Consider the following 26,043-nt stretch of genomic DNA (forward strand, 5'->3'; position numbering starts at 1 on the left):
ATGCACTACTTGTAAGATGTTAAACACTTGAAACGAACAGTGAGGGAACGACAGTGTCTGTGTTTGGGGGCTGGACCTTTAATTCCCCTGATTCCCAGATGAGAGTCTCGCATAATACTCCAGTCAGCTGACTTTCGACGCCATTTTGTCAGCCATTTCCTACACTGATCCATTGCCAGCGTCTCCTGCACGGTACGGGACGCCCCATCTGGCCTCAGTCAGCTTCTCCTGCCCCGGGCTTGGTCAGCAGCAGCGGACCCCCCTCCCCTGCACGCACGGGTGGATGAGAGACGGTGTAGCGGGTCGCTCGGCTCCCACCAGACCTCTGCAAGGCGCTCGGCTCCCGCAGGACACTCACTCGGCACCGGAGCGGCACAAGTCCCAGACACAGACATGGCTCTGAAGATTGTCAAGGGGAGCATCGATCGGATGTTCGATAAAAATCTCCAGGATTTAGTACGTGGCATCAGGAACCACAAGGAGGATGAGGTAAAAAAAAAACCGCCGGCTAGCTGCCGCTGCCACTGTTGACATGTCGAACTCCTCATTAAAACGTGATTTAAGTCCCACTGAACGCCGCTGGTACCGTTAACCAGTCGGCTAACGTTAGCGTCCGCTCAGTCATTTCACCCGCTAGCTTACAGCGGCACTAAACACCCATTTTATTAGCCCGAAAGCTAATTCTACGTTAGCTAAATAACACCTTGACACACACACGCCTACTAACTTAGCACGAATGCTACCTGTCAGGTTGGAAGCTGGTCAACCTGTTGTCGGGCTGCTACTGACCGCTAGCTAACCTGGCTAACAGGGAGCCAGTTTAAGGAAGCAGCTTGATAGTTGATCACAATTCAGCAGATTACTCCTGTGCATCACACGCGAGGGCATTGCTGCTGTCAACATCTATTTAGCATCGGTCGCTAGCCTCGTCGACGTGTGGCCTCCAGCTTCATATGGGAGAAACACCCGAGGCTTTAGCTTCCCTGGTTATATTCATCACTATTTTGAATTGAGGGTACCAGAGTCATTAGCATGGATTAAGTGATGCTCGGATGCCTTCTAGTTGTAGATGTTATATGGGTGAAATAGATAGATCACCACTCAGGATGTTGATGATTGAATGCATCTTATTCTTAATGTCAACTAGTAAATAGAAGGAGCACACATCGGTGACTGAGGGTGATGTCATCCCTGTCACAGCTCTTGCCTGTGGGAGAGGAATCAGCTTCTGGCTCCATCACAGCTCCAGACCTGAGTGGGAGGCGGAGGAGGAGGAGGGTGGGATGGGCCTTTTAGAGGGCACTGTTTTGGGGCAGCCACGTTTCCATCTTCAGCCCCAGCCTCCTCCCCTGAAGAGATCTGAGTTGGCTGTGTCTGTAAACATGTTGTTAAAATGTTATGTTATAGTACCACAAGGTGGGTGTGCAGCAGGACCCCTGTGCTGCAGAGCTGTGTGCACCTGTGGGGGCTAATCCAGCAGACAGAATCAGCTATATACACATTTTCAACGTCATAATAAAAACAAGGCCGTCTGTGTTGCGTCTGTGACGATATTGCTTATAGAGAATAAGCAGCTAGATGAGTGGCTCTGTACCAGGCCTTCGGATCCTTGATCTCTTGATTGAGTATGCGGTCTAAGCTGTTCGCTGGTGGTAACCCAACCTGGCAAGCTTGGATAAGGTGGCAGTCCCCCCCGCTGTCAACACTGGGTAGTTTGCTGAAATATTCATACAGTGTGTGTTGTGTGTGTCGGCACCTGAATGTGTGTTGACTTTTTCCAGGCCAGCCCACAGTTTCTCATGCGCACTATTTGTCTTTCACATGTGTGCTGAGTCTCTGCACGGCTCATTCATTCACTCCCACGCCTTTGGAACAGCGGGCATGTTGGAGAAAGGTGTGAGGATGTCCTCGTTTGATTCAGGGAGATCACTCGCAAGAATTTTAGGCCTATTTGTAATTTTTGTTCTTGTAAAAAAAAAAAAGAAGAAGTATAGCACTATCAGCTAACACTGAACCCTTCTTTACTTGGAAAGTCTAGGCCCCTCTAGTGTATCTCCAGCTCAGCTCGCACTACAGGCAGAAAGGGTTGTCTGTGTTGGCCCTGGGACAAATATTTCAGCTATTTCAATGGGTTCTGAGTTGGTCATTGAAGAAGAGTGAGACGGATCACGTGATGCTGTGTTGAATCAATCCCTGCCTGCCCTGCTAACCACAGTTTGTCCAACAGCAGCGGCAGCAGGAACCCCCCATCATTTCTGTCTCATGACCAGCACACATGACCAGCACACACACACACACACAGCTATACATATAAGTGTTTGTTTAGCAAGGTTGCTCCTCTCAACAATGGTTGACTGATTGGCTTAACTAGAGGTTTCACTGAGCCTGTCGTCCACCATTCAAATGCAATTTACCTGCTTTATCTTTCCTGCTTAATTGGTTTCAGGATGTTGTGTCTATTTATAGAAGGGGTTAGATAAACGTTTGCTTTTTCCTACAAATTTTTGATTAATTTGTGAAATGCATTATTGGATTTAAGAGCTGCTCAGTCACCCTTCACCTGTTAGATCCACATAAATAACCAGTGGTAAGCTACTATGTAATTAGAGTGAAACAGATTCAACCTGTGCTACTGATAATGTTTTTAAGTGTGTTTTAAGAGCTTACATCGACAAAATTCATACATTTGATGTCATTATGCTTGGTGTCACTTTGAATAGCATAATTTCCTTAATTGTCCTTAACCTTAGAGTGGGGTTAATGCTAGAGGTATATTAAGAAAAGACACCTACATTCTGTAGCCGTTTTCAGACATGAACTCCAGAAAACATCTAGAACCCCCCGCCCAAAAGACATGTTTAGGAGTTTGCCATCCATGTATGGAGAAAGCAGCAGGAGATTGTCCGTGTCAGACATGTTCAAAATGATGGGAACCTTTCTGGAACATTCAGGGGAAGGGAGGTGCCTGGGTAAAGCATGCAGGAGGCAGGACATTACATATATATAATTATTTTTGTTTACAGCATATCAATATCCTCGTCTGCCCGTATCATCTAAGGCTCTCAAAATCTTTCTAAGTTGACATCTTCGTCAGTGTCTTCTTCGTGTATATTTCATGAAAATGTCCAGACATCAGTGCATATCTGAAAGCAGCTTATTACCTCATAAAGTCTAGGACTTTCCTGACTCGACTTGGGAATTGCTAAATCATAATTCAGCTCCACCGCTGTGGGCTAGTGTCCTGAATAGCAACAATAAGCAGAGCAGGATTCTTCAGCTCTGTCCTGGTGCTCGGTACCAGACGAGCGCTTGATTTCACCTAAACTGATTTGTTGTCCGTTGTTTGTCCTCTCGTTTGTCTGCCCACAGGCCAAGTACATCTCCACATGCATCGATGAGATCAAACAGGAGCTCAAGCAGGACAACATCGCCGTCAAAGCCAATGCTGTGTGCAAGCTCACCTATGTAAGATCTGTCGACATCCTCAACTGACTGAGTCTGCCTGTTGGACACTTCTATTTGATAAACTTACAAACAGTGTTCTCTGTATATGGCTCTCAGTGTAGCCCCACCTGTGTTCCTTCGGATAAATACACACAGATAATCTGGCTTGTTTCCACGGTGATGCTGCAGTCTCGCTGTTCCTACTCCAGTTCATTATTCACTACCCAAGACTAACAATTAAAGAACGATATATAAAGATAACACAAGATTTGATTCATATGCAGTTCATGTGGTTTTGATTGTGAGGCAGGTAACCTTTTAAAACATTGAAATCAGCAATGTAAAATTTGACTTTGAATTTAGTGCCTCCCAATATGCTGATACAGTTTTATATTTTGTAGGTGTGGCATATTGACTTCATACACACTCACACAAACGCACACAATGTGGAAGGGAACCACACAATCTTTGTATGTTATCTCCTCTATTCAAACAGCGGCATGCTGAATCAAAACACATTGTTTTGACCCAAGCCTTCATCAGGGTCTAAATATCTAACTACCTCACACATTATTAGAAATTACAAAGCTACTTGTGAAAATGTTGTTTTTATAGCTTAAGATTAGTCAGTAGAGATCCAGATACCCTGCAGCCTGCACTTATTGAGAACAGTGCAAAGTTGCTGTTTAAATCAAAGTACCCTTTCCATTAATGGCCTCGGCCTGCATTAAGGTTTTGATGGCTTGTTGTGATTAGCATCGGCGCTCTATTTGAGAGCTTTTTGCTCAAATCATTTAGCCTCTGTGCACCAAAAGGACAGTTTACATCCAATCTCTCCTCCTCTTATTCACTCATCCCTCACTTTGTCTCTGCTGTTTTCTGTGTTACAGCTTCAGATGCTGGGCTATGACGTCAGCTGGGCCGCATTCAACATTGTTGAAGTCATGAGCTCCTCGAAGTTCACGTACAAGGTACGACGAGTAAAAAAGACACCATGTATATGTAGATATACCGGAAACCTGTCATAAGGACACTTCGGCTCTTTAGAGAGGAAGTCCACGTCTAATGACAAGCACATATGCTTAATAAAAATACAGTTTGTGAGTCTTCATTAAGATCTCTTCATAGATAAACTTCGGAAATAGCTAAATGAATAGTGACATAAAATGAAATGCACTGTGCAGGTAAATCTCTATGGAACTGCTGCAGGGCCACATATGCTAAATGAAATATACATTATGCAGTTACACTATTTAAATGCTGCACAATGCTTATTGTTTTTCCTACAGAGGATTGGCTACCTGGCGGCTTCACAGTGCTTTCACGAGAGCACCGATGTCATCATGCTGACAACTAATCAGATCCGAAAGGTCAGTTATATTCTCTGTCTGTGCACTCTTTGAACATCCCTGGATTCTGCTTTTATCCCTCAGCCAACCTTTCTGTCTCATGGCCTTTCCATTTTATAATCCCTCCTCTTCCAGGATCTCAGCAGTCCCAACCAGTACGACACGGGCGTTGCCCTCACTGGCCTCTCCTGTTTTGTGACCCCTGACCTCGCTCGGGACCTGGCCAATGACATCATGACACTGGTGGGTCATGGAGAGAATGTCAAGAGGTTTACCCACAGGGCTTAACATCTTTAGTTTTTTTTTTTTTTTTCTTGGTCACAAGCTGAAATCATGTCTACATGGTATTTGTTGTGTTTCTCTCCCTAGATGTCGCACACTAAACCCTACATCAGGAAGAAAGCTGTGTTGATCATGTACAAAGTGTTCCTCAAGTACCCGGAGTCACTGCGCCCTGCTTTCCCCAGGCTTAAGGAGAAACTGGAAGATCCAGACCCAGGTATTAGGAAACAAACCATATTCTCCGTTACTCCAAAGGTTTTACTCCACAATTAACTGCTGTGAAGAAAAATAATTTTTTTTTATCAGTTTCATGGGCGTGGCTCCTGGGTTTAGGCAAAATATACTTTTTCTACTTTCACGTAGCTAAATCCTAGATGGTGCTGGTACGGCTGGCGAGCGGCATTCGCTGTCACCTGAACCCTGTGAATTATTCAGCAGCTAAGAATATGAGATCAAGAACGGCTCATTTGTGATTCTGTCGGGGTTGTGTAGGAACACTCAACAGCTCACAGAACTATTTTTGTTACACAGATAAAAAACATCTCTCAGGACATTTATCTGACACAAGGATTGTGCATGTGGTCTCTCAATTATTGACTGTAAGTTAGTAAGTTTTCACTGGTCTTAAATTCTGCTTTATTTTAAGAATAAAAGCTGCTTCCAAGTGCTGTCAAAAAGATAATTCAACAGTTTTAAAGGTGAAAAGAAATCTATGTTAAAACAATATGTTTACCAGTTTTGATGGCACAAAAGCTGGTTACACACATTAATGAAAACAAACAGATCTAAATAAATGCTTTTGTCAAACTGCATGCAAAAAGCACAGTTTAAAATTTTTAGTTGTGTGAAAATAAATATTTGTACCTTTTTTTTCTGATTGATTTCCTCTCTAATCTGTTCCCTCCTCTTAAGGCGTCCAGTCAGCAGCAGTAAATGTCATCTGTGAGCTGGCCCGCAGAAATCCCAAGAACTACCTGTCTCTGGCCCCGCTCTTCTTCAAACTCATGACCTCCTCTACTAATAACTGGGTCCTCATCAAGATCATCAAGCTGGTCAGTCGACAGCACACAGGGTTTCATTGTTGCTAAATTCTGTTTGTAATTCCCAATACTGCACCAATCGTACAGGGACATATCGATCAGAAAAGAGGAATTGATCAAAGTTCCTCCTGCAGCATTGGGCTCAGAACACATAGCAGTTAAATTATGACAGTTTATATACAAATATTGTACAAATAATGAAAACACATTTTTCACAAAATTACTAATTACGTGCACAAAGGACTGTTTGTATTACTGAAGGTAGAATATTATCCACAGTAGCTTCATTATAGTAAATTAATATTCATCTCATTCATTTAGCTTATATGTGTCTTTGTGTTTGTTTACAGTTTGGTGCGCTCACACCACTCGAGCCACGGTTGGGGAAGAAGCTGATCGAACCACTGACTAACTTAATCCACAGGTGAGATGAAAGCTGTGAATCACTCTTAAACCGATTGTAATATTAGTCTGATGTGATGAAAACAACAATAATAATCTGTCCTCGCTCTCTCTCCATCTCTCTCTCTCTATTTCTTACCTCCTCCTCCTGTCTCACAGTACCTCCGCCATGTCTCTGCTGTATGAATGTGTCAACACCGTGATTGCAGGTCAGTACTGTTGTTCCGTTGGCTTAGCTTAATGTGTTTGGTAAAGCGAAGAACACAACTCTTTTCAATCTAAGTGATTTTTTTAAGGCAGACCTTTAAATCATTTCTTTGTGTCCATGTTCAGGAATAAACTCATAGAATTTAGTATTCTGTAGCAGTAGTGACTTATTTACGGGTTTTCAGTCCTGATAAATTATGAAACCATCATTTAGTCAACTCTGCTTTCCTCAGTTCTTTTGAAGTTACGTTTTGAAAATGTACCTTTTAACTCTCCCGTACTTTAGTATACTTTTCACGTCAACGTTTTTCCTCATACAAATATCCACCTTGAGATTTTTTCTCTTCTCACAAAATGTTAAGTTCAAATTCAAATCTAATTTATTCTTTTCCTTCACTACAGTGTTGATTTCTCTGTCCTCGGGGATGCCTAACCACAGTGCTAGTATCCAGGTAAGGTATTGGTTATATGTTGATTTTAATCCTTTCCACTCCAGTTGAATCACACTGCATGCTTTCACCATTTTCTTTCTATTCACTCGTCTGACTGTCCAAACGTAGTTCATGCGCAAAGCAAATGTCAAACAGGCTAGTAGAGAGTTTTATTTCTTTTAAAAAAGGCTGTTTTGCATTACCAGATATATTTCACCATTTCTCCCACTTGAGTTTGTTTCATTAGTTTTTGAATCGTGCCTGTATGTGATGTTAATGGCTCTCCACTTCTCCCTTTCTGTTTTCCTCCCTCTTCCTCAGCTCTGTGTGCAGAAACTGCGAATCCTGATCGAAGACTCGGACCAGAACTGTGAGCCCTCTGTCAATGCCTGCAGTGTGTCATTTTCTCATTGTCTGTGTGTTACTGACTGTGGAACAGTCCATCCATTTAGTCGACGGAAACGTAGACGCCCCGACTCTGGATAACTCGAACATTTCTACCTTGGGATTCCATTTTGCTTAAGTCACATCTACTCATAACCCACATATGGCAGAGAAAATGAACAACATCCAGCTTTGTTTTCTCAGCGTCTCGCATCAATCTGAGTTGATCGATGTGATATAAGTCGCCAATTTCACTCCCTCACCCACTCCCAGTCAGAGCTGCGATTACTGCATCCAGCCATTCGAGTTATCTGCATCCCCCATACGTAGATAGTTACATGTAGAGTAGATTATAGACCTCTGGTGTTAATAGAGCAGACTGTGAACCTGTGGTTTATAGTTTTCTTTATCCACTTCAACGCTTAACATTGATGAGTAAAGGGACGAGAGAGCAGAACAACCCTGGATTCTGAACCGATAAAATCAATAAAGTTGAAAAACAAACAAAGGAGGTTAGAGCCAATTTAAAAGCCTTTAGTAAAGAAGAGGCCATGTTGTTAATCATTTTTCTGAATTCCTTTTTAATCAATGCAAAAAAATATATTTAAGTTAAACAGAGACCACTAAAAGAGAGTCAGCTGACATATATGCAGTATTACACTTAATGCATTAGATGTGTTACTGTCGACTGAAGTAGGAAAATCAATTACTATTAAGTCAGTGTTTTATGTTGCTAAAAGCACCCGATATGTTAGATTTGTTCTATTTAGGTTTCATAGATTTTGTGCAGTTGTGTTTGAAGCATTTTAATGAACGGCACAAACCCTGGGAATGAATCGATGGAAGGCGTTAACGTCGTAAACAATTTTTGAAATATTTGCTTACTTCTCACATTTGATTCAGCAGTTGGGACTGACACATTAATGCAAAATTTGCACACAGTCCAAAAACATTTAGCTGAACTGCCCCTGTCAGTTTTTTTCCATAGCCGAGGCAGATGCAGATGCAGAGCTGATTCCTGTGTCATGTTCCAGGTCATTTCTGCAATGTATTCACTGCAGTGACCAGCCTCACCTCACTGCAAGGTCACTACTCGACATGCCCTCATCGATCGAGGAAACTGAGAGGCGTTTGTCTCTGCCAGATTCGATGATCAACACAATGTCGTGATTCAGCACATTTCTGAATTCTTAAAATACTTAATGGTGAGAAGGAAAATCAGTCAGGGATTCAACAGCGGATAAAGCAAAACAAAACGACTGTGTCCAGTGTATGTTTGTGTTGTCCCGTGTATGTGTTTGTATGTCCTTTCCATTGTTCTGTGTGTCTGTGGTTCCTTTCCTTTTGGTATTTAGTTTGTGTCATTCACATATTCTTCTTCTTTATTACAATTGAAGATAACATAGAAGTAACTTGTCCATACTAGACTTTTTTGATAGACTACATGTAGGTAAATGTAGTATGAAGTCACATTTTTTTAATAACTAGTCCAGTCCAAACCAGTTCATTGATCTTTTGTAAACCATGGACCTCTGCTGTAAACACATTTCTGGTTTGTAACTGCAGGATAGTCGGTAAGGTTAGTACAAATGTCACGTATAATAAATAAATATGACAAACTTTGTTATATATTCAGAGAATGGTTATGTAAGAGATAAACAGAAGTTTCCATCAGAGGATGCGGTGAACTAAGAGTGTATGACTGTTTTGCTAACACCATGTGTGTGTCTGCACTTATGTAGTGAAGTACCTGGGCCTGCTGGCCATGTCAAAGATCCTGAAGACCCACCCCAAGTCAGTGCAGTCTCACAAGGACCTCATCCTCCAGTGTCTGGACGACAAGGATGAGTCCATCCGCCTTCGAGCTCTGGACCTGCTCTATGGCATGGTGTGGAACCAGAACTTTCACTAATGCATCACTATTAATTATATTGTTAAAGATATTAGAAGCTTCATTGTCAGTTTTAGCAGTTTTAGCAAATTAGCTCTGACAGTAAAGAACTTGTTGCTCCTTGTTCTATTTTAAAAGCTGACTTGATTTGTACCACAAGGTAAAACGGACCAACTAGACAGTAACACAGTAGTCACAATAGTCGAAGTGGCTCATAGAATAGACAGAGCAACTAGCTGGCGACCTCTTTAAATCAGTTTATGGTTGTGTGATAATTGATTATCAATGTCATCATCATTTTTCAATTACTGAGTTGATTCTACAGCAAGTGATATGAAATGCCATTTGGACAAATTAATGTAATTAAGACTTATAAAAACAAAAGCGTGCTTGAATATATTACAAGTGTGCACTTGTAGTTCTGAGGTTATTTGCAATTTTCATTTATGCATTTAAATGAAATCATTGTTGAATCTGTGTCTCTTCTCTTTAGGTTTCTAAGAAGAACTTGATGGAGATCGTAAAGAAGCTGATGCTGCACGTGGACAAAGCAGAAGGAACCACCTACAGAGACGAGCTTCTCACCAAGATCATTGACATCTGCAGCCAGAGCAACTACCAGTACATCACCAACTTTGAATGGTCTGTCTCTCAGCCAATAACTCCACACCTGCTTTGTTTTAATGTTCCACCCCAAATCCTACATGTTACTGAACTTTATTATCCACATCTGCATGACAGGTACATCAGTATCCTGGTGGAGCTGACCCGGTTAGAGGGCACGCGGCACGGCCACCTCATTGCCTCTCAGATGTTGGATGTTGCTATTCGGGTCAAAGCCATCAGGATCTTCGCTGTGGCCCAGATGGCTACTCTGCTGGACAACGCCCACCTGCTGACCGGCAACATGCAGCGGAACGGCATCTGTGAAGTGTTGTACGCTGCAGCCTGGATCTGCGGCGAGTTCTCAGAGTACGTTTATTTCTCCCATTGGGATGCATTCATATTATCACTGGTATAAGAAGGCATAAGTAAAATTAGAAAGGCTGTGAATACACACTCAAGCTAACATTAGTTTAAGCACAATAAAGACCATAAACCTGTACTGAAGCAGCAGACCTGCATTAAGATTTAATGAGTGTAAAATGAGAGTAATGGGATATCCCATTATCTCAGTCATCTGTAACAATGAATCTACAGGAAAATGGCCGACAGCTGAGTACAGATCTTGTGCTGCCTCCCTGTGTGTTTTTGCTCTATTATGATTCAAGCACAAGCTAACCCCGAGAGCCTAACTTTAGCAAAGCTAAACCATCTCTCTAAATACATGAATAGTAGTATTTCTATTGGTGATACAATCTTTACAGCAAGCACAAACATGTAGCCCATTTCTGAGAGTAGAGAAACAGGACTAAGGAATATACTCCTTCTCTTCATAGACACCTGGAGAACCCAATGCAGACGCTGGAGGCCATGCTACGGCCAAAGGTTGCCACCCTCCCCGGCCACATACAGGCAGTGTACGTGCAGAATGCAGCCAAGCTGTTTGCCACCGTGCTGAAGAGCCAGGAGGGGAAAACTGAAAGCACACCCGCACAGGAAACCAGCCAGCTGATGGTTGAGAGGCTACCGCTGTTTGTCCAGAGCGCCAACCTGGAGGTGCAAGAGAGGGTAAGAGAGGAAGTTTGAGAAGAATAAGTCATGTCTGGGTTTTTTCCCCCCCAAACCATAATAGATATGTTTACTTGTTACCTTTTTAACAAAATGACTCACCGTAAATCGGATGAAATACCTGTGATAATTTCTGTCTGACGTGCTGCCATGTTCGCAGGCATCTTGCATCCTGCAACTTGTCAAGTACATCCAGAAACTGCAGCAGAAGGATGTAGAAGTAGCGGAGGAAGTGAGTGCTCTGTTTGCTGGAGAACTCAACCCTGTGGCCCCCAAGGCACAGAAGAAAGTGCCTGTTCCTGAAGGGTATGTTACATGTGAGATCTACTTCAGTAAAATCCCAGGCATTTTAATTTACTACTGTGGTGTTCCAACAAGAATTGCTGAATATTTCCATGTTTAAGTTAAGTGTTGATCTGTGACGTGTAACTGAGTGTGTCTCTGCAGTTTGGACTTGGACGCCTGGATCAACGAGCCTCCGTCTGAGAGCGAGTCTGAGGATGAGCAGCCCAAGGCTATTTTCACCAGGGAGGAGCCCAAACAATCCCGCCCCCGTCACACAGAGGTGGACGAGAAGGAACTGGCGAAGGTGAGCTGGTTGACGATAGAAGCTTTGCTCAAAACAACAAGGACGATTTTTTTATAAACAGTTCTGAGCTCAGTACTGTATGTAAAAGATGTTTTAAAAGCTTTTTGTAAGTTCATTGTCTAGCCCTTATCTTTATTCTCACCCATTTGCAAATATTACTTCTCCCAAATCCCAAGTAGAAATAATCACAACATTTACACTAAGATGCAGAAATTTGCTAAAGCATCCGTAATCATATATATTCTATCTCTAAAACTAACAATACTAGCAATATTGACCCGTCTCATCTGTTTTCCAATGTGGTTCCCTCTAATGCGTGGAGGCGCACTTTTCTTCATTGATTTTAATTCATGTTGTTGTTTTTCCTCCACTCCCAGAGGAGAGAAGCCAGAAAGCAGGAGCAAGCCAACAACCCGTTCTACATCAAGGCCTCCCCGTCATCTCAGAAGGTTTGTTTACCAGTCATCACCAGGCTGTTTTACAGAGCACTTTAATTTATCCGGTCCGTTTCCAAACCCTGAGCGTATAAGTCATAAATACAGTAGTAGATCTTGCATTAAATGTAGTTACACTTGTGTATGAAATGTATGTGCTAACCAGTGTGTGTCTGTGCAGGTTTATCAGGAATCCCTTGGAGTGGAGCACATCCCAGTTGTGCAGATTGACCTCAGTGTGCCTCTCAAAGTACCAGGTGGGACACCACCACAAGACACCAGTGTCACACTCATTCATTTCCGTATTCTTATTAAATTTGGATAATTATTAGAAAGTAATAAATTACACGTTTGTTTTTAGTATCTGTCTTCTTGTAATACACCTGTGGCTTTCTCTTGTCCCCCAGGTCTGCCTATGTCTGACCAGTACGTCAAGCTGGAGGAGGAGCGCCGGCAGAAGGATAGAGCAGAAAAGAAGAAGAAGAAGAAGGAGAAGAGGAAAGACAAGCGCACTGGACGAGGGAAGAGACATGACTCCGGCCCAGAGAGCGAGGAGGACATCACCCCTGCGCATATGGTCGACATAGTTACTGAGGAGATGCCAGAGGTACACCGGGCTGGAGCTGCGCAAACAGCACAACATGTGTATACAGAACCATTAGATCGTGAAAAAGGAAAATGTGTAAAATGTGCAAACAGTTTTCTTTCTCCTACCGTTATTTGTTTTTTGTGTTGTCAACGTGGATCCAAATCTTGAAGAAGACATCAGTTTTCCTAAATTGATTGATAATCTTAATCTTAAATTACAGTGCTTTTTACACATCACTGAACTTTGTTTGAAGCACAGTAATTTTGCTTATGAGAAGCTGTGGAAAATAGTAATAGATTACCCCTCTCCTTGTTCCAGAATGCCTTACCCAGTGATGATGATGACAAAGACCCCAATGACCCTCACAAAGCGCTGGACATCGACCTGGACAAGTGAGTCTGCACAATGCTCACTACACATGGATCCTATATCTACATATTCACAGATATTTGTGTAAATTTATAGTTCATTTTTGTTAGTATACATTAATGTCTAAGCCAATCAATCATTGAGACTTTGTTTTTTCAATCCAAAGGTGAGGAAAACAAAAGCTTGTGTGAATCATTTCTAATCTGAATATTTCCTAGCTAAAGTTGATAATTTATTCCTGATTATATCTTGAGCTTCATGGCGACACAACCAGGGTGACTTGGTCCTTTCCCTCCTCTCACTCCCTCTCATGTCGTTCTGCTTTCTGCTTCCTCTTTTCTATGCCTACACACACCCACTACTGCCTCTCTGTGTGGGCAGCTTGTTGGAGATGGCTGGGCGCAGGTGAGTAGCACGGCAGCAACGGAACCTGGCCTCCAACGTGTACAGGGACCGCCTCCCTGTCTTTTTCTTTCCCTCTCTACAAATAGCTGTCTTGCTCCTCTTACTAACATAGCTCTCATTTCTTTACTCATTTGGAGTTTGCAGTACCCGCTTCTGCTTTTTTTTACTCGTCTTTCCTTGTTCTTTCAGTATCTATTATTAAACTGAAGTTTTGACTTAGAAAACTATCCAGTCAGCCTTTTCGTTACCTTGCTTCCCATTTTTTAAACTTGTATAATCCTGACAATATCAGCAGCTGTTCCTAAACAATCTGGTTTATATTTTCATCATCTTAAGAAAAGACAAGTTCCCCATCTCTTTGATAAAGAGACATAGTTTTATAGAGAAAAAAAAACGTTTTTAAGAGGCTGCTGCTGATCTTCTCAGGACTTAATCTTGCACCACCTGTCCTCTTGGAATAGGCTCCTGAAAGCTTTTTGGCACTTGTTTTTCTTGGAAAAGATAATTGGCATCAACATGCTTTTAGGAAAGCTGTCCTGAGGGTCAGGTCCTATCATTTTTTCGCTCTTGAGTTCCCAGATCCTCCTCGGTTGAGTTTAGTCTTCTTTTTTTTTTTTAAGTGGATACTCCCCGCCTGGCCTTGGTGGAAATCACAAGCACATGTGCCCTTAGACCAATGCTGTAGTTTACATCATTTTTAATTTATAGAATTGGGTTAAATCCAAGTTTTAGATTAGGCAATGAAGAAGAGTAGTGATTGTGCTGCAGTAATTGGAAACATCTGAAAGAGACTGACTGCAGAACATACTGTACATTTATATCCATACTGGTGACCTCATTTTACACAAAATTGGCCTCAATAGTAATGACTCAATCCTGTTTTTTTCAGGCTGTTTCAGGTATATGTCCGCAAGCTTTTTTTTATTATAACTTTGGACTCCTGGAATGCATTAATTACATTAATAACCTGTCAAAAATCTTTTTTAGAAAACACTTTGAATCTTCTCATCTTCAAACTGTTAAAAATGTTAAAATGTCAGGGCTGAATAGTTTCTTTACAGAGAAGAGCCAGCAGGGGGCTGTAGTGAATGTGCTCTCTGCTTACAAGGTCCAGGCTCGGGTCAAATAAACTTGACACCTCGTTTCAAGTTGGATATGGAGGAATTTATTACTATAGTTTCTCGCTGTTTTTGAACGTCTGCTGCTTCCAGCTCTGCCAGAGGAATGGCTTAACTCAACACCTTGAATGAGACCGAATATGTGCCTGAATTCAGTGGGTTGCTGCACCCTGCAAGCCTTTTTCTCCTTTTCTAACAACCGAATGCTCACTAATAAGAATGAAGAGAGATTGAAGATGTTTTCCAGATGATGGCATCAACTGGACCCCAATCACCTCACAAATCCTCATCTAAGCAAAGTTCAGACGTATAACTGGGCTGTTTTCTTTGTCCAGGCCTCTTGCAGACAGCGAGAAGCTACCAGTCAGGTCGCACCGTGCAGCAGAGGCTCCAAAAAGCCCCGGAGAAGATGGAGACGCAGTGAGTGCCGCCACACACACACTGGAGCCCAGGAAGAAGAGAAGCAAAGAAAAGAGGGAGGAGAAGAAGAAGGATAAAGACGGAGATAGGAAGGTGAGGTTAAAGTGTTTCTTCCTCTTCTGTTACTAGAAAGCCTCATTCTCTCAAGCCGATGAGACTTCCTCTTCGAAACCAATAACCATATTTATGAGGTGGTTGGGAGCCGTGAGCCACGATAACACGATAACCTTCTGAACCACACCGTGACACCGAGCTGAATTTATCCTCCTGTTATTTGCAGAAGAGCAAAGAAGAGAAGAAGAAGAAAAAACACAAACACGAAGAAAAGGAGGAGGATCTTCTCAGCGGTCAGGCAGACGAGCCTGTGGTCCAATCCGAAGAAAGCAGTCAGGTGGCGGCACTGCCCACATCGACCAGCGCTGAGGTATGCTCTTGTAGAAGGGTGGAGTAGGGCTGTTTCCTACCTAGCAACAGAGTTTGTGTCTAATATTTGAATGAACATCAAAACATGATTACATTAAATATTCTGAAAAATATTTAAAAATACAATTATATATTTAAAATACAAACATATTATATCAAGTTTACAATCTCTGCTGAAAGGTAACATTCAAACAAAAATATATAATCATTTTTATTTACTCAACACTTCTTCCCAGCCTCTCTTTCAATCAGCTTAAAGGGATAGTTCACCCAAAAATGATAATTCACTCATTATATACTAACCCCTATGCCTGATGGAGGGGTGGGTGAAGTGTTTGAGTCCCTCAAACACTTCTGAAGTTTCAGGAGTAACAGTGTAGCAGCCGAATCAAATACAATCGAAGAAATTAGTGACCTATCTTCAGACATAAAACAACATGCCTCCATACTGCTCGTGTGGTGTCATCCAAGTGTCTGCAAGCCAAGACATTCATATTTGACCCGAAACAGCGTCATTTACACGAAGTTTTAAGCCTAAATGTCCACTGTTATCTTCCGACAAGGTGCATTCAGGGGCCGTTGGAAATGCTAAAGTCCACTAGCTTAGCCACTTCCTGTAAACATTTAGGCTTAAAACAGTGTAAATGACACCGTCTGAAGATAGGTCACTAATTTCTTCAATTGTATTGGATTCGGCTGCTACACTGTTTACCCCTAAAACTCCAAAAGTGTTGTGTGGACTCAAACACTTCACCCACCCCTCCATAGCGTAGGGGTGAGTAGATAATGAGTGAATTAGCATTTTGGGGTGAACTGTCCCTTTTTTAAGTGATCAAGTATCTGTTTCCTCATCTTTTACCAAATACTTGAAGTATTCATGAAATAAACCTGAGTATTCTCCATTTTCACGAGAAGTAAAATACAGAACCTGTTTGGCCCGCACCCCTCTCACCTCCTCGCATTCCTCTCCTTCCCTTCCTCTTCTAGGTTTCGGATCTGGATTTCTGGCTCTCAAACGCTCCAGTGCCCTCTAACACCCAGGTGGAGTCGCCCCCCTCCCCCCTCTTCCCTTCATCTCCTCAGTCATCACTTTCCATTCTTCACTACTCCATTATTATTGATCTACCTCATACGTTTGCCACGCGATCTCCCTCTATTTCTTCTCGATATGGATCAGTTGTTCGTTTGTTTGTTTTGTTCTTTTTGCTCATCTTCCACTTTTTCACACAGCTTTCTCTCTTTGGATGATCACATAACACTTTCCTCTTTCATCCTCCAGCCTCCCTCTGTTTTCTAGCATGTGCTTGTTGGTCTCACAATGTCAGTGGTTCTCTCCCTCAGCTGTTGTTTTGCTCTGTGGATGTCGTGTCGGTCTTGAAGTGAAAGCGGTTGTTGTTGTGTCGGTGGTGATCAGTGAGTGCAGGTTGCCTGAGCTCCCCTGGAATCTGACCTGGAGTCAGTTCCTTTAGTTCCTGTCACTACTGCGTCACGTGTGTGCGTGTGTGTGTGTGTGCGTGTGATCTCTGACTGCTTCCTCTGTGGTCACATGTAGTCATGCTTGTCTTTGTTTTCCCTTTTTAGCGTCACAACTGACACACATAGAAACAGAAAACACGCTCAAAGAAAGGAAGTACTCTTAGAAATAGGCTCTAGTTGAAGTTACCCAAATGCTAAAGCCTATATGAAGCAGTATTTTTAAGCACAGATGACACAATATCCAGTCCTGTGATATTACAGAATAACATCAGAGTTAGGCCTAGAGAGCTTAAAGTAGCATCTTCATTGGCTATCACCAGGATTCTATAAATCTGGCTCTTCTAATATGTGATCATGCGTTATTTGTATTATTTTGGCAACTAACGCCAGGCAGGCTCATTTTTGTTTTAGTCCCTTTGGCCGTATGATGTTGCTGCATGCGACACTTTTGGTTCAGAAAATCCAGTTTGTGTTTGTGGTATCACAGAATTCAGTAGGTTGCAGGTGGTTTTGAATGACTTTCTATGAATGAGAGAACTCACTAACTTCACTTACCCCTATCAATACAGAAATGGCACAAATCTGTGGGTGTTTATACTGTGGTTGCTCTTGCTAATGCTAATATGTGTGTGTGTGTGTTGGTGTGTGAACAGGAAGCAGCAACAGTAGCAGCAGCAGCAGCAGAAGCAGCCTCTGTGCCCGAGGCGGTCTCAGGCACAGCGCCAGACTCGGAGCCTGATGAGCCTAAAGACGCCGAGATGGAGGAGACTGTGAGTTACTGCCGATGATGATGATAATTACAAAGTAGAAAGTTTGGCCGTGGTGCTATAGATCCCAGTTCACTGTGACCTGACAGCACACAGCACATTGGCAGCTCCTCTTCTTCTCACAAGTCTGTGTAAATGATGTACCAGAGACCTGACACTTCTAATGGTCTCTAGAATATTTCTCCCAGCAGCCAGGTATCATTACCAATTCAGTTTTCAATGTGTGGGATTTCTAATAAAGTGTCTGCGTCTTTTCTCTGTCTGGGTTTTCAATGATAAGAAGTCCTCCAAACACAAGAAGAAGAAGCAGAAGAAGGAGAAGGAAGAGAAGGAGAAGAAAAAGAAGAAGAAGCATCATCACCATCATCGCCACAGTGACGCAGGTGGCGAAGAGTCTGTGCAGAATGGCACTGTGGAGGAGGAAGAGCCTCTGCCGGTCTGTGTTTAATATCATAAACTCCACCACAAGTGTTCAGCGCACATATTCACATTTTCATAAAGTAAAAACAAGCCTTTTTGTTATTGGCTTAATGTCATGTTGTTCCACTTTGGTCTGTGGGATTAACTGTCGACCCCATCATGATGTCTATAATCCAACTAATTGTTTTGATAAAAAAATAATTATCTTAAATAAGTTGAGCAACATCCTTGCGTCATTCTGTATTTTGATCTTGATCTAATATTTCTGTTGTGGTGGAAAAACAAGTCACTGACCGCAAAGCCACAAATAACTTGATGCTGCATGTAGGCAAGAGGATTTATCATCGCCCTCATCTGATCTTTGTAGATCCCACTGTTCAAGCCTGCTGACTGACACACACACACACACACACACACACACACACACACACACACACACACACACACACACACACACACACACACACACACACACACACACACACACACACACACACACACACACACACACTAACCTGCACTGCTTGTTATACATCGGCCTGGTAGAAGCAGCTCCTGTTGCCTAACTAGCATATTGTGTGACAGAGAATGCCGGATCTGACCTGAGCTCTTATCTCATTTCAGGCCATGTCGAATTACTGCCTGCTGGCGGAGAACTCCTACATCAAGATGGTGAGTGATAGCAACTCAGATATTTCGGGGAAAATATCTTTTTTTTCTCCCCACCATTTTCGCTCAGTTTTATCATAATATTTAATTATTGTTGTTAATTATATCATCAGAATCACTGATGTTGATTTCAGATTGTAATACAGTCCTTATCTGCCAGATTTTATTATATTTAGATCCTGTCATTCACTTTAAAATATAGAGGGAAGAAGAGTCTTGCACAAGAAATGGGTTTACCCTTGCGATGACAACACACACTTCTGTGTAGTTAATAAATAGGAGGAACATCTGATCGGCCTCATGTGACGTTTGCCCTCAGTTGACCCAGTTCTTATGTTGCATCACTGTGTCTCTTCATTTCCACATTTGCGCAAAATAAATTTAATAAGTAAAATGTTGTGACCAATTTTAAGATCCAGATTATGAAAATACCCTCAACACTGAGCATAGGCAAAATGCAAATGTTCCTGCTTAGGTTGGTGATTTAAATGTAAAAGTTTTCTAAGGCAACATAAGTAGTTGAATGTGTAGATTTCTAATTTCTATCCCTCTCTTTAAAGATGATGGAAGATGCTGATAAGGTACTGGATAAAGTTGACAAACAATTCTTCTTTTAGACGTTTCTCTGTTTTCTTGTTGCTCTTTACAACCTGGCCTCTGAGACTAAAACACAGCAGAATTGCTCAACTTTCTGGAAATGTTTCTGTGGTGTGATCTTTCTTGTGCTCAGACTGGTTTCTTGCAAACAGTGACGTGTGCTTTGGTGTTGGACTTGCTGTGTTTACTCTGTTACTTCTCTAAGTAATCTTTCAGTGTTAAAAATACAAGGACGGAGGATTAGACACAGTTTTTCCAGCTTCAAACAATTGATCTAATAAGAATAATTTTCTTTTTCACCTCACCCTCTAAGGTTTATGACATCCAGGGGAACCTTCAGGATGGCAGTCAAGTCGTGGTGTCTGTTATATTTGAAAACAAGTGTGACAGCTTCCTCAAATCCATGGAGTTCAACGTCCTGGACTCTCTCAACTCCAAGCTCCAGAGGCCAGAGGGCTCGGGACCACACGATGGCCTCACCGTCCCCTTCCAGCTTCCACCAGGTCAGCGGTTATCAGCAGAATACACATCTTCAATAGAAGCAATGAGGTTTAAATCCTCATTGTGGGCAGTTTGGTTGAGTCTGATTACCTAACTCTTAGCTTCTCTCTTGTGTTGCAGGGGTGTCCAATGAGGCGCGATTTGTCTTCACCATGCAGAGCATTGTGATGCCACAGAAACTGAAGGGAACACTCACCTTCATTGTCAAGGTTAGGAGAAAAACCTGTAGTGTACATCCACACAGGAAACACATCCACACTCCTTTAAAACCAATTATATTTTCCACAACGTGTTTGCTACACAATTTTCTGTTACCCATCCGAGTATGTTAAATATAAATCAGAGAGGTTGCATATCGTGGACTTGTGTAAATATGATTTTTTTTCCCCCAACTATTTGTTCCCACAGAATGACGACTCCTCCACTCATGAGAAACTGGACTTCAAACTGCACTTTACCTGCACCTCCTACCTAATTTCTACTCCTTGCTACAGGTTGGTGATAGGCCTGTCAGAAGATGAGATTTTCTCTAACTGGTTACTTGGGCCAAAATAATTTATGATAATGATATAATCATAATATCTCTTGAAAGTTTGAAAAACAATAATAATAATACTATCAGTCACTTTCATGGTGAACATTGTTTGTGTGTTTTATCTCATTTTTTGACAAATTAATTATGCTTAAAATACCACAAAATACTAAAACCTACTAGGTTTGTGCAGATGAACAAAGATCCTGTTGATTAAAGGTGGTCAGAGTGATCAAATAGCTATTTTACCATTAATGTATCACATAGATTAAATGCTACAACTACAAATAATAATAAATTGAAATGAATTTGCCTTTGCCTCGCAATAGTTTAACATCACATACTGTGTAATATAAATATAAATATATATATATATATATATATATAATTTAGTGACATGTAGTGGTGAAGTTGCACCATAGTTTGGCCAGTCTGGGCTACTGTAAAAAACACTCCCGATATAAATATGAAGTATTTAAATATAAAGGGCCCATTCTAGGGTAAAGAAAACAACAATTCATACAATTTAGATTAAACACACTAGTGAAAAAATCACTAGGATTATTTTATATTTAATTTCTATAGATCCATAGATCCATATGTGAAAGATCCCTTTCACCTAAATCTTAAACACTGGACCTTTTAATGAAAATCTGGCTGTTTGACATGAAGAAAGAAGAAGAAAAAAAAAAAATGTTTTCCTCTTTGTTGTTGTTTTTTCCAGTGATGCGTTTGCAAAGCTGCTGGAGTCAGGGGACCTGAAGAGCAGCTCTGTCAAACTGGAGGGGATCATTATGCCCTTCCACCACCTACTAGCCAGGATCTGCTTCCACCACCACTTCTCAGGTACATAGCTCACCAGGAAGTACTATGCATTTGTGTCAAGTGACAGATGTTTGTCCACAAACATAAAGGTATCAGTTGGTCAGGTGTTCCACATACAGAATATAACAATACGCTGCTTTTCAGGAAGTTAAAAACAACTGAGAAATGTTTTCACAAGTGACTTCTTACTTTTCTATCAGGGTAAACTTGGATGGTGTGTTGGTGTTATTGTTAATGTGTTGTAAATTACCATAACTTCATGCAGTTGAGCATTGCTGACAGTTGTGTTGTTTGTGTCTTCTATGATCAGTTGTGGAGAGGATCGACTCCTGTGCCTCCATGTACAGCAGAACGATCCAGGGTCACCACGTCTGTCTGCTAGTCAAAACTGTAAGTGGACCAGTTATATTCCTTCCTTAATCTCTGTTAACCAATGAATTCAGTCTCCAGTTTGTTTGATTTTTTTCTCTTTTTTTTTTTACCAAAACGTTCCCACACTCCTGACTTGAATGTCTCTGGGCCGTCAGCAGTCTCAGTGTTATTATTCATCTTTATCTAATTAAATTAGACTTACTTTTAACACACCCGTGATCACTAAACCATGTTTGGGTCAAAAACAATCACGCAAGAATTACAGCACTGGAGTAAATAACAAGAGGTTGGAAAAAATTTGAACCTCCCAAAGCAAACAGGGGACTAGAGATATGCATGAGATGGAAAAGGTGAATAATGAATAAGATGATTAAGAATGAAAGGTTTTAGGGATTTTTTTTTGTTTGTTCTCATTTTAATTACAACTGGTCTTATGCATGCAGATAATACATAAATACATATATATATTAGGGATAGGTCGACGTAATCAACATCATTGATTTGCGTAACTTGTGCCGACCGGACACTCGCCTGTCTATATATATATTACAACTTGAGTAATGATTTTATGACTCACATCTGTTATAGTGTTAATTATGAAATGAAAAAGTAATGAGTGTAATGGTGCAAGATGTGGACAATGTATGTTTCAGAATTGATACACCACTAATTTTGAGATACTCATTAATAAGTAGTTTTCGTTGCACCAGCTACAAATATTAATAAAAATATAAATCTTCTAATAGTGACCTTGATATTCTCTCTCTCTCTTTTCTCACAGTCTGATCAGACAGTTTCCATTGACGCTAAATGTGACGAGCCGACGCTGCTTGGGAATGTGCTGGATGAGATCAAGCAGACCTTCTCTCAGTGCTGATTGTGTCTGACAGCCCCGGGGTGCCCCCAACCCGGCCACATCAACCCGCGCCCCCCCCACCTCTCCCTTACTGAAACACAGTATAATCATATTATGAAACACTGAGGCTGGCACTTCCATCACCGTCCCTCTGGTCCTGAAATTTTCACCATTTCTTTCCCCCTTACCTTCCACTTCAGCATCCTACAGTCTGTTTTTTCCTCTGAGTTCTGTGGTCGCTCTCCCGACTCTCGATGTTGTTTTACAGACTCGCTGTGTCCACGTTCCGTCTTCTCTGCAATGCACTTTCATCTTCCCTCCTGTTTTTTTCAGCTCCTAACAGCCGCCCCCTGTTTCCACCCCCGACTCTGTACTTTTGCTCCTGTTTCTGGACGCCCTGCGTACTCTGCTCTTTCCTGTATACCTATACGCCCTCTACTCTGTCGGCAATTCAGTCTATGACAGTCATGTAATGTAATGTTGAAAACTGGACTTTTGCTGTTGATGGTTGAATTGTGTTTTTACCGTTTTGAAGTTTTTGTTTGTTTCTTTGTTTGTTTATTTCTGTTCATTTTATTTGTCTAAAGCCTTCCTGCGCCTTTGTCTCACCCCCGTCTGTCTGCTCACTAAACATCTATGTAGGCCTGGAACAACCATGTGACCGAATCCTTCTCTGATTGGTCCTAGCTGGAAAAAAAATGGGGAGTGTAAGCTGCTCACCCACCTCTGATAAGGTGCCTAGAGGAGACCAGACACTGGGTGACTGCAGTGAGAATAGTGCAGAGATGAAACCAAAGCTACATACAAGGCCCGGGTCTTGAACTAGTATCACAGCTGTTCCCCCTGTTGCCTTTCTGGCGAGGCTCGGCACAGATCGGCCGGTGCGAGTGTAACGGAACGCTTGGTACTAGGGATGACTTGTGCAGCAGACCAGTGGTTTTGCTCTGTGCCTTTAGTCGTGCTGTCGGACCTACTCCAGCGCTTCAGGAGTCTCATAGAGCCCAACCTCCCTCTCCTGTGTATTCGCTCCCTCGTCCAACTGTGCCACGCTGCAGTTTGCCCCAATCCTCCTCCTTCCCCACCACCACAAGAACGTCCAACATATCATTCCTGTCACAAATCAATGAAGAAATTGGAAGAATGTAAAACAAATGGAAAGAAACTGTCAACCGATCAGGAGTGTGATGTGAGATTTCTGTTTCAGTTCGCTGTCAGGCCAATGCCGCCTTCCTCAGCCTCTGCTTCGACTTCAGGATGGAGTTGTTAGTTATAAAGAAGATGTTACATTGTAATTATACAGAAGCATTGTCTTATTTTTTAAGAAGCTGCCGTGGTGCTGACCGCTTTCATGTGTGTCACCACATGCACACGTTTGTGACAGAATAATCTGAAAAGGAAGAGAGCTGCTGATGTTACATCACTGTCTTGCCTCTCACTGAAAAAGTCCAACAATGACTTGCTGAAGGATGACGTAGTTACACTGTCAACCTCTCTGCATTTTTTAAAACCAGCTGATATGCTCTGCATATCAGGTTGCTGTAGTTGTTCTCTCTGTAAGCAGAGACTGTGAAGTGGTCGGTGGTTTTAGGTTCTCCTAAATTAGCAAGGCAACGTGGCTTCCACGCTTTGTCAACAGCAGAACAGAGTTTTGTCTGTCTCCATGTGAAATCATGTGAAACACATGTGTCTGTGCCACTTTCGCATCACGGTAGCTGCACTCAGGCTGCCTGACACTCAGCCGGCGTGCATCCAGATAAATCCCTGATGTTTCTTCTCCCTTGTTAGAAACTGCCTTGCCACTGTTTTGTGCATCGACATGTTATGGTGAACGTGAAAGGCCGATCTTTAAAAGAAACTGCCTCCTCACAGAAGTCTCTGAGGTACTTGGATGTTTTTGTTTGCGTCATTCATCTCACTACCTAGTGCAGCACGACTTAATCCTAGTAGTAGCAAGATAAAAACCTACTTGGTAGCGTCTCTGTTCATATAGCCTGATAAGGCCCCTTCACATCTGTCTGCTTTTGTAGATAACAACTATATGATAATGATGTCTGTGACCTGAGGGTCAGATCAGCCATTCCACAAGATCTTCTGTCCAGTAATAGTGTCTGAATACAGAGGTGATCAGCTGTATATCAGGAATGTCAATAGGAAACGAGTATTTATGTATTCCCTCTATGTTCCTGAAAATGACCGATATCAGTGAAAGTGGAAAAAAAAATACAACTTCCCTAATCATACATTGTCCTAATTCTGAGTATTTTCTTGTGCATAATGTTTGATTAAAATTTGTATAATGCATGATTAGGAATGTACACTTTTTATTTCCTGTTCATCGGACATGCTAACACAAACAAAAACATTGTCATTCCATCTTGTCCTTTTTCCATAGTCTTTTTTTTAATTATTATTATTATAAAGTTTACTTGACCATTTTCTGTTTTTGATGGTGTTTTGTTTTTATCGATTCTAAAATCATTCATTTGAAGAAAAGAAAAAAAGATACTGTTGAATGTTTTAAATTATTAAACACAGGGGAGGGAAGGGGGTCTGTTTGCTGTCATGACGCACAGGGCTTGGGGCTCCGAACATGGGTCACGATGTGAAGCAGTGTACTGAGAGACAACCCGCTCTTGTCTTAAATCTCTATTGGTTCAGTTGTAGTGAGTTATTTTACCGACGTTGGCTTGTGAGATTGATTTATACTCCGATATGACTCTGATTTCTGAAGGTCCTGTCTTTTCATTTCTCCATAACTCGATTCTCCAGCTGTGTAACGTAAAATGTTTTAAAGGGGGCAACATCAATGATCCACATTCCCTTTAAAGAAAGTCCAACCCAAATTAAAAATAAAGGCTTTAAGAAGCTGCTGTAGTCTTTTTGTGTTACAGTGAATCAATAAACAAACACATATACCAAAAACATATTTACTGTGTATGTGACTAAAAGACAGCAAGTGTGTAACAGAATGGTGTGTGTGTGTGTTTGTGTTGTTCCATGTATTCATTTGTATTATTAACATTTGATTCATCAGATGTACTGTATATGTATCCCCATGAACTTCTATTCCCAGAAAGCATTGCGTGACAGCAGAAGTAAGTTATATTTAAATTGACTGACAGCGAGTAGCTGAGTTGAGTAAAGTTCAACTGACTTATCTGCTGATTGTGGATTTCTTTATTTCATGTAAAACTTGTTTGTTTGAAAGCAAATGTCTTATTTTGAGAGCAAGAGAGCAGGCAGGTTAGCTCTCGTTGGCACCAACACAAAGCTAACGAGTAAAACTTACTGTGTATTTTCAATATAAAAGCACTCCAACTTAACTTATAGTATGTACTTGAAAACTTAAGTGAAAAAGACACGACTTACACCAGCTACACTACTCGATCAAAAAGCAAACTTTAAAGTACATCGTATATTTTGAAAACATGCACATGGCTGAGTCGGTCTAAGTTGAGGTAGCATTTGTAGCTGAAAACTACGGGGAGGTGACGTACCACTTCCATAGAAGCTAATTTCACCAAAATAAAAACATGTTTTGTTTCGAGTCTCTCTTGTATATTAAATAAAACTAAATTAT

General features: G+C 41.6%; 1 protein-coding gene across 9 annotated transcripts; it reads left to right on the forward strand.

Moving 5' to 3' along the window:
- Window positions 1-140: 140 nt before the first annotated feature.
- ap3d1 (adaptor related protein complex 3 subunit delta 1) lies at window positions 141-25,620 on the forward strand. Of its 9 annotated transcripts, none has more exons than XM_035176254.2 (35): window positions 141-489; window positions 3,370-3,465; window positions 4,335-4,415; window positions 4,734-4,814; window positions 4,929-5,036; window positions 5,163-5,292; window positions 5,988-6,127; window positions 6,466-6,539; window positions 6,677-6,726; window positions 7,127-7,176; window positions 7,477-7,549; window positions 9,282-9,427; window positions 9,924-10,072; window positions 10,172-10,402; window positions 10,870-11,101; window positions 11,262-11,407; window positions 11,549-11,690; window positions 12,068-12,139; window positions 12,306-12,381; window positions 12,532-12,731; window positions 13,032-13,105; window positions 13,464-13,487; window positions 14,941-15,118; window positions 15,306-15,449; window positions 16,436-16,489; window positions 17,578-17,694; window positions 17,972-18,127; window positions 18,736-18,783; window positions 19,341-19,361; window positions 19,691-19,880; window positions 19,999-20,087; window positions 20,287-20,372; window positions 21,135-21,256; window positions 21,546-21,625; window positions 22,389-25,620. In XM_035176254.2, exons 1-35 carry the CDS (start codon window positions 394-396, stop codon window positions 22,482-22,484), a joined length of 3,852 nt encoding a protein of 1,283 aa, XP_035032145.1. In that variant the 5' UTR covers window positions 141-393; the 3' UTR covers window positions 22,485-25,620. The 9 variants fall into 9 exon arrangements, with proteins under 9 accessions (XP_035032145.1, XP_035032147.1, XP_035032149.1 ...); XM_035176256.2 differs by having other exon boundaries at window positions 17,975-18,127; XM_035176258.2 differs by having other exon boundaries at window positions 7,477-7,525.
- Window positions 25,621-26,043: the final 423 nt, after the last annotated feature.

This window comes from Hippoglossus stenolepis, chromosome 14 (genome assembly GCF_022539355.2).
Source record: "Hippoglossus stenolepis isolate QCI-W04-F060 chromosome 14, HSTE1.2, whole genome shotgun sequence".
Taxonomy (NCBI): Eukaryota; Metazoa; Chordata; class Actinopteri; order Pleuronectiformes; family Pleuronectidae; genus Hippoglossus; species Hippoglossus stenolepis.